The 9,683-nt window shown below is 39.4% G+C and overlaps 1 protein-coding gene across 1 annotated transcript in view; it reads left to right on the forward strand.

Annotated features, from left to right (window-relative positions):
- SUSD5 (sushi domain containing 5) overlaps positions 1 to 4,319 on the forward strand; it is a 43,305-nt gene extending 38,986 nt beyond the window's left edge. The window contains exon 5 of the mRNA XM_008493167.2: positions 3,043 to 4,319. Within this exon, the coding sequence (XP_008491389.1) occupies positions 3,043 to 4,319 (1,277 nt within the window). The remainder of the gene's footprint in view (positions 1 to 3,042) is intronic.
- Positions 4,320 to 9,683: the final 5,364 nt, after the last annotated feature.

Raw genomic sequence — 9,683 nt, forward strand, 5'->3', positions numbered from 1 at the left:
AAGACAGCAGGGTGGATGGAGACTTGACTGATGGTTCCACTAACTTGACTGATGGCTCAACAAACCCTTAATATGTTTTGATAGACTGAAGACTTGTATTTTCCTGGACGCACATGCTCTCTCCTGTTGTGCCTCCATAAGACTTTCTTCTCAAGGGCTCAAAGTACATAGCAGGAGAGGCATTGAAAGGGAGGCGCTTCAAATTCTATAGAAAGCATATTGCTACAGTTGTTAATGATCCATGCTGGTCAATCAGATGAATACTAGACACCTATTCATATTGCTAACCAAAGACTAGGTCTGGAGGAAACAGTATAAGCATATGACTAATTTTTGTTCATGGGGTGTGTGCACACACTAGAAATGCCAGAACATAAATATTAATGTTCCATCCTCAGCTGTAGTCTGAAAAGTAAATGGGTGGCAAAAATAGAGGTACAGGGGAACACATAGGTGAAGATAAACTGGTGTGATGATTCATCTCAAAGAACACCGTGACCATCACAGCTGCTAAAATGGGGAGTTCTCACATGATGATGTCCAGGTGAACATATATCCAACAGACACCTGCAGGCTGTCCTGTGACACACTGGACTTTAGTGAAGTAGACAGACTGTGTATCAGGTTTTAGCAGGAGTCTGGATGGCAAGAGGACAAGATGGCTCGAAGCAGCATTTCCATGTGAAGAGACTGACAGGTAGAGAAAGTCTTGAGTGAAAGAGAGACCAAAGACAAAAAGTGAGACTCACATTTAATGTCTGTTCTAAGTGAAACACTGCAATGGCCAGTGCCACACAGAACTTCACAAATATGTTGCTAAAATGCTTTGGTATGCAGATATATCCTCAAGTCATTAAAGAAAGCCTGAAATACTGTTGGAAAATATTTTAGGAATAATTAGAAAAGCGAGAGTTCTACCAGGAAGCTTTCCACTCTGAGAGCTCTGTTTCCCTGTCTGTTAAGTGGTCTTTGCACCAGACAGAAGTTTTTTCCTGTTTCAGAAAGGACAGAGAGGGTCTAGAGGAATATCACATGCAGCTGAAGATACCAGGACTAGCAGGGAGAGAGGTCCATTGTTTGTGCTGTTATATCATGGGCAGGCATCACCCTATGTCCTTGCTGTGAGATGAGAGGACCTGCTGAGAACACCAAGTTCTCCATCATGACAGTTTCCACAGAGGTATTAACTCTCCACAGGCTCAGTCACACATTTTGGTTTCCTCAGCATAACTGCTTTGGTTCATGGTAGACGTGGATGCTATTCCAAGAAAAATACTTTTTGCTAATATTCACTCTGTTCTGGCACCTGGCTTAAGTTGTCCTGGCAAAAAGTAAGCTGGTGTGAACTGTATCACCACTAAGTGGTTTTGGTCAGACTGGTTTGACAATATTTCTAATCTTTCTTAAAAGTAGACCAAAAGTAGACTTCTGGGTCTGCCAGAAGTCTGGGAAGCTGTCTCCAAGGAGAATGTGACTCATTAGGAAACTGAGGTGAGCTCCAGATGAAAATGTGATTCAAATGTGGTTGAGTGTAAAAAGTCAAAAGAAGATAAGGCTTTATGAATGCATTGATTTGTAGTACAGCTTCTCCTATTAATTTCTTGTTTCCCTTGTCATTCCAGATCTATTGCTTCACTGTCTTCACGAAAGACCAAACACTCTCTTAAAAAGAAAAATTCTCACCATGATTCAGTTTGTTTTATTTTCCATATCCCAAGGCACTATTTTCTAGGACTTTTAATGCCAGCATAAATCTCAGCAATTACATCAACTTTCTATGGAGTAAAACTTGTGTGAGCTGAAAATCAACCACTCTGTCTAGTTTGGAAAATTTTTCATTGAGCTAAGGTTTTAGGAGAGTGGAAGAAATATAAATTACAATGTATTATTCAATTCAAATTCAAACATTTAGTTTCATGCTTTGAGCCAAGTCTGTTTTGGTATGAGTGGTAGGTCTGCTAAGCATGGGAAGTACTTCTAAATCAAACTCAACTTTTTGATGAATATGCTCCTCTGTTGCACTTTGTTATTTTTTTTGCCAGGGTTTTGGTTTCTTGGTTTTTTGGGGTTTGTTTTTTTTTGGTTTTGTTTTTGTGTGGGGTTTTTTGTCTGTTTTTGTTTTGCTTTTTTCAGTTTTTTCCCCTTACTTCTTTTTTGCTAACATTTAGTTTCTTAAAATTGGAGGCCTGAGAGTTGATTACCTAGGTGTTAGGCTTTAAGTTTTGGAGACAGAGGTTTCTATCCTTCCAGTCACGGATGCATCTCGCTTTCTTCAGATAAAGGTGAACAGAACTCAGTGTCAGCTTTGGTGGTCAGCTTTTTGTTCTTCCTTGGACAGCTCTGAAGGACTCTCCTGGAATGAGAAACAGCATTCAGTTTACTTAGCCCCAGGTGTTGTAACATTGCACCACAAAGGTCATTGATAAAAAGTGTTGTGTAAAGATAAAGAATTGAACATAAGGTACTGAATATAATCCTTCAAAAGCAGCTGTCTCCAAAGGGATGAAATTGCTGTAAAACTTGCAGATTTTTATTATTTTTACAGTCCAATTAGTGAATAATTAGTTTTTTCTTACACATTCCTCTCCAGACCCATTTCTTGCTTGAATATGATGAAAAAATTCAAGTCTGGCAGAAAGAGTCATGTCAGGGAGAGTAAAGATTTGAGAAAACAATAAGCAATTGAAGAAAGTCCTCTTACTGTAGATAACATGTATGGTTTTAAATCTGGAAAGATGAGCTATTAGCAGTTACCATTGACACCTATCCTGATTTTGAAAAAAAACTTGCTATTGACCATCAGCCTATGGTCAACCCCATCTTCAAGTATAACACTGAATATATATATATATACATTTGAATATATATTCAAGTATAACATTCAATAACACTGAATGAAAAATATTGTATAACAAGTCTCTCCTCATTGCACCTTTGCTCTTGGTTTCTTGTAACAAATGAGCCCAGTGCTTTTCTGGAGAAGTTAAATGTTGACTGGGGTTTTTTGTTTGCGTTTTGTTTTTTTTTTTTTGCCTTTTCTAGATGAAACTGAAGCACACATTGACTATGAAGATAATTTTCCTGATGACAGATCAATACCTATTGTTGAGAATGAACGTGTCAATGGAAAAGAGGAAACTGAGCAGGAGCAAGAACAGCTTTCTTTTGGCAAAAGTTCAGATGAAGGAAGAATGGGAAGTACCAAAGCTGTTACTCAGGACACAGACACACCTGAGAAAAGAAGCAAGGCACCGACTGAGTCCCCAGTGTCACTTTTAAGCCAGAAAAACTTGTTCTGGTTTCCATCAGAGGCTCTCAGTGAGCCTGATACAGAGACAGCTGATGCCACTAGAGCACAGTTTTCTGAAGGTGATAACCACATTGGAGTGAAGACAGCCTATGATGAACGTGGTGCCAAAATGTTTTATGACAGTGAGGATTTCCCTATTGGACCCATTCTCACAACTAATGACACAAAGGCAGAGACTGATGCAGTTGCCATTACTGATGAGTCTTGGTTAGATGGCTATCCAGTAACACAAGAAGTGGTAGAGGATGATGAAGAGGAAGGGGATAAAGTTGATGGATCAATGGGAACGGAAGATGATATTGTCCTCACAACGGATCAACCAAATCACATTGAAGTAGGAAAATCAGGCAATGGTAGCCCAGCTCCAGAGGAAAGTTTAACACAGATTGTGGCAGCAACAACAAGGATAGATGATGAAGTGGCCAAAGAGACACCAGGACCACTTATATCAGTGAGTGATCTGGAGAACTTGAGTGTGAGCAGAGGTTATGATGATGATGCTTGGGACCATTCAACTACTTCTCCAGAAATTATGACTCAGGAGACCAGTACAACGACAATGTTTGACATAACCAGTTTAAAAACGTCCATGTCAGAAACCTCTGTGATCATCAGCCCCTCTGATCCCACTTCATATGCAGAACCAAAAGAATCAACCACCTACCCAGAGCAAGTTGCAACCACTGCACCAGCTCCAGATGTCATTACTGACACGTCATCCCAGGAATTAGCTGAACAAGAAAATCTCACCCAGGGCCTTGGAGAAAAGCCTGTCCCAACTTCTGAGCCATGTGAGGGAGAGGATTGTTCCAAGTCCAGTAAAGGTGCTATCATAGCAGTAATTGTGATTCTGCTCTGCTTGTTACTGGTTGCAGCTGTCCTGGCTGTGTGGTTTTTCAAAAAACGGCAGCAGAAAAATTCTGTCTATAAACTGAATGGAAGGTGTCAACCCAGACACCATTGCTACCACCACTACCACCACCAACACATCGAAATGCAGAAAGTCTAACCAAGGGTCTTTGGGCAGAGATGCTAGACATCAGAAAAAAAATATCTTGATGGTAGAAGAATCACGTGTCTCATGGATGCTAAAATCCAGCAGTGCGGAAAGAAGAACTAAAAAAGAATGAAAAAAGAACATAGAAGACGGAAAAGATTCCATAATTTTAAAACTGCAGTTTTGTAAATTCGACTTTTCAGAGCTAAAGAATCTGTACATTTTTATCACAAGGGTCTTTTGGAGTCATCAGCAGGACACAGCGTGCTCGGTAGTACATCTACAGTTTGTTCCGCTTTTACATTTTGCTCCTATTAATAATAAATTAATTGATTAATTTCTGTGTTACCTGGTTATAATGTAATGGTAGGGCTGGTCAGGCTTTCTGGTCTGTTTTCAGTTGAAGAAGGGAAGAAGGATGTTTTTGGAGCAAGCACACGTGTGGTGTTTGTTCCTTTTATTGAATCTGTCCAAGCTGGTCAGGATAAACCACCGTAACAAATTATTACCTGAAGCATCTTAAAAAGAAGAACTATTTGCTACCACACTTTAATGGATAGTATTGCAATGATTACTAAGGTACTTTTCTTCAATGTTGTGAATTTAACAAGCCACAAATATTGGATCATTATGCCATTTTCTGGAAGGTGTTCTTTTAGCCTTAGTGAAGAAGTGCCATTCTTATACTAATCTTTTTATAGAAATCACAGTGCCTCCCTGGCACTCAGAGAGTACTGTAAGTGCCATTCTTCCTCGAGGCAGGAGAGGAGCCAGAGCACCTTTGATTCCAGTTGTTATGATGAATAGCCACCGATTACAGAGCCAGACAGTGATGAGGTACTTTCCAGGGGAAACCTATCTAAAAGTCAGTTGCTTTTCTGATCATGACACTGACTGACCGAGATACTGAATTTTGATTCCCAGCCAGCAGTACCTCTGGCAGCTGAAGCCATATATAATACTTCTGCCATATGAACTCTGTAGAAGGACTGGGTTTCAGAGTTCTGCTCCATCATCAGCTGGAGGGTGTCTGAGGAGGCCACTGGGCACAGGAGATGCGTTTCTATTTTGCTGGTCATTGTGGTTTCAAAGGCAAAGTAAACCTGGGAAAGACAGAAACACCATGCAGCTGATAAAATGCAAACACTTGGCTTGTAAACTGGGTGTTAGTGTAAAAACACAGAGGCTTTTCTAACTGCATGTTCTGTTTATAAGCTGTTTTGAAAATAAACAAGGAGGGGGAAATGTTTTCTAGAATCCCTTAGCATAGTTCTGGTACATTGAGTATAAAATATTCTTTCTTACCGTACTTAATGAAGAGGCAAAAGGCTGGCAACTGAATAATCTGCCAGTCAGAAATTAATTCATCTGCCACTCCATTTTACAGCCTTAGCCAAAATACACCAGTAGTTCAACACATCAAAACAACGGAGTAAGAAGAGGTGACCATAGAGCTTTTCATGTTCCTTGTGTCACATTGGTGACCACCTCTAACTCCATGGAAGGTAGAATTTATGAAATGGAGTGCAGAATTGTGTCATTCATACATACAGTCATCAATCTCAGTGCTGGTAAGCAAAACAAAGCATGTTTAGGTGATGGCTATATGTTACCTTGGAGAATTTGACCTCAGAGTGGTAAGAGTTGAATCTAATTGCCTGGCAAGAGCCACAGTAAATAAAGAAGGACAGAAACTGTACAGAACTGTAAATATTGTGTTCTCTGACATATGCATGACTTTACGCTTTTAATGCATTCTAGATTATGAAATAACCTGGAATTTCTGTTGTAAACTATTTTTTATGCAGCAGCATTTAAAAAAATACACAATGGATTTCGCACTAGGCAACTTCATGGAGACTGACTAAGATGCCATCTGAAATCTCATGGAAATATGCTAAAAAATAAAGACAGGAACATCCATTAAAAATATTGTACAAGGTACAAGTATATGTTGCAGATCTGTGTAGCATCATGCAAAATGAAAAGTCAATACTATTTGGCTCAGGAACTGAACTTTTGAAAATGAGACACAAAATGTAATTACAAACACAAACTGGACAGGGATCTTATTTGACACTTAGAAATACTTGTTATTCATGAACCAGAAGAAAATGTACATTAACATAATGCTTTTTGAGGTATTTAAATAAAAATCAAGCTACAAAATAAGAGGGAAAGGAAGTGCCTGTGTGTGTTCTTGTGCAAATCATCCAGTTTTCCCCCATATTTATGAAGACAGGTCTGTCACTCAGATAATTCTTGTAGAAGACACCTTGATACTAAAAAAATAGCTGAAAAGTGTTCAGCTTAGGCTGCCAGCCCAGATCTGCTCAGAAGCAGCATCTATTTGTGCTCACAGCTTTTGCATATACCAGAATGATTTAGGCAGTTTGAGAGGACCAATAAAAACATGGGGATAAACAGCCCATGAATGATACATTTGACTTGGACCTCTTTTTGTGTGTGAATCTTGGCTATTCAAAGACAGTAGGGGTGGCGAACAATAAATATAGTAAAAAAAAACCTGAAAGATGATAAGGACAAAATACATGGGGGGGTGAGGGGGATGAATTACTCAGGATATATTCAATATAGGAATTACGACGTGAAAATTGCCAACTGCGTGCTGGTGATAGGAAAGAAGAAAAGGAAAAGGGGAAAGAACTGGAGTGATTTTGTGATGGTGGCATCCAGCCATTAAGAGACTTGATGAGATGCTGTGTTGCTCTGTGGTAGAAGTCAGACATCGGGCTCTTCAGGGAAGCCAAGTGTTAATAACGGGCTGGCCAGAATCACCTCACTGGTGTTAAAACTGAGATATGATCTCCCTTTCCCCTCCTTTGCTTTATTAACAGCCACCTATTAACTGGGTCTCCATTTCATACAGATCAACTGCTGGGCCCTGTACACCTTTGCTGTCAGGAAGGCTGAGAAGTGACACTGTGGGGTCTAACATCAAAGCTACTGGCAGTGTTTGGGGGTTCAAGCCCTTGCAACCAAAAGGTGCTCGCTGCCCTTTACACTGGGATCAGATTTGAGGTACTCAGTAAGTTCTCAGGCTGAAATCCCCTCACTTTCTGTGCTTGTCCTTCCATTTACCAGCTAGGTGGCAAAATATGGTTCATTCTGCTGTTTAGCCTAACTGCGTATTGTACCACAAAAACTATTATGCTGGGGATTGCACAGATTGAGTTTTTTCCTTCAACCAAAAATAATTTAAGGGTTTTCTTTATATCCCATAATTTTTAATGCAAGGATGCAACACAGTACATAGGTGTGAAAGGTCAGAATATGTAGCTATGAATGACCATTTTAGATCATAGTTATAACAAGAAATTATTAGATAGCTGTAAGAATTGTTAAACTACAAGGTTACCACCAGCTCAGGGTAATACTTCAACTTTTAATCCCTTTTCTAATAAGTGAAAGCGAGAATGGGGCAAAGGCAGAGAGCCCCAATTTTTTCCTTTATATTTAATAGTCACATAAAGTTACACCTGTGACACCCATATTCCCATTTGAAAGGAAGTTATATTACCTTGGAAAAGAATTAATCAGGAAAAAAGCACTTTTGTTACTTCATGCCCCTTAAAGGGCCTACTTGAAAGAAAAGAACATCCAAGAAAAGAAACAGTTAAAAATAATCAAAGAAAATGTAGAAATTTTTTTTACAGAAAGAGTTGGTGTTTATAAGCTTAAACAATGCAGAACTCTCTACAGAATTTGTTTTCCATATACCACTGGTACCCTAAAGGGAGAGGAGAGGGGAGGGAGGAGAGATGGGTGTCTAAACTGCTAAATATTTCATTGCAATAAATAAATGAATAAATAAATAGCTATCTATTTATTTTAATATTTTTTTCCTAGGTACTGAAGAGGACTTAAGATACAAAGCTGTGATTTGCTGGAGTGTGCAGCCCAACTTACTTTGACTATTTCTTACTTAACTTCTTTTTTGTACATAGCTTAAACTCACCACACTGGGTCATTCAAGTCTTGAGTCACCAGAAAAAAGAAGTCGCTGTTTAAAGTATGGCAGACAACCAAAAGTTCAGACAGCTGCAATGAAGGATTAGTTGTGGGTTTTTCTCACTGCCTTGCTACAAACTGCATCACAGCTCTATGTTCAAACATTATTAAATGGGAATGTTTTCTCTGGCACTGACTACTTCTCCCTACAGTTTAAGTATTGAATTTTTTTAACTGAAGTAGCTTTGGTTTACAGCTCACATTAGAACTTAAAAACATATTTCCATAGGAACTGGCATATGCAGGCAACTGTTTATTCTCAGTACCAGCCATAATAAACACTTGTACTTCTGTAATCCAACAAATCTTTGTTTAATCACAACTCCATTTTCAGAGCTGTAAAATCTGCATGCTACTTAAAACCATTTCTCATGAAGATTCTCTAGAAATTCAAAGATTTTCTAAATCTGCCTTTATTATCAGTGTAGACCAATAAATCACCATGTTGAATGTGGAGCCACATGGGGAACATTCACTGCAAGAGTGCATTGTGAAAAAGCCTTGTAAAGCAGGACACACTACGGGATTTTCAGAGGAACAGCTTGTCTTCAGTAGACCTACCTCTAATTCCACCTCAAACTTGCTCTGGCAAGTATGAGAAAATGGTCGGATGGGCTTTCCAGGTGAACTGAGTACAACATCTCATGAACTTTTTGGTTTTGCATTCCAAAGCAGTAAAGCTTTGAAAAACGGAGCAATTTAAATTTGAATCTGGCTTGTAGTTTGTCAACAGAACTAATGAAGGTCTGGTTGCATAATTGCTGCGGTGAATGCAAGAGCCCAGCAGGACATCTGAATTTGCCAGAACTGATCATTGTGCAAGTATTTGTTTTTTGTAGCTGACTTTATTGGCTATTGGAATTGCTGAGGCACAGATGTGTGGGGCTTGCAATGATGTTTTATGGGAAGAGAATTCAACTTTGAGCAGAAAAATCACTGCCACCTTGGTAGCTTTTAAGCAGTTGCCCACCATGCTGAACTCCATCCAACAAGAGGCCAAGCACAGGACTTGTGCTATGTACAGGCCCTTGGGCTTGCCATCTGCCAGAAGAGAGACTTCACCCACTGCTCACCAAGAGTGGTGGCAGAACTACATGCTCAAAATTACTGCAGACTTGCTGGTGGGTATCAACAGAGGATCAGACATATAGCCAGCTCTGTTACTAAAAATGTGAGCAATTATTAAAGAGTGTAATTGTATGGCTTCACACAAAAAGCAATACTACCATGGATGTTGATATGAATTTTATCTTCGGGGCCAGCCCTGGATCAGCAGACACATGGCACTGATGCTACATTCCGGGTAGTCACACAAACATGGTGGCTTCAACAAAATGACACTTT

Source organism: Calypte anna, chromosome 2 (assembly GCF_003957555.1).
Source record: "Calypte anna isolate BGI_N300 chromosome 2, bCalAnn1_v1.p, whole genome shotgun sequence".
Lineage (NCBI taxonomy): Eukaryota > Metazoa > Chordata > Aves > Apodiformes > Trochilidae > Calypte > Calypte anna.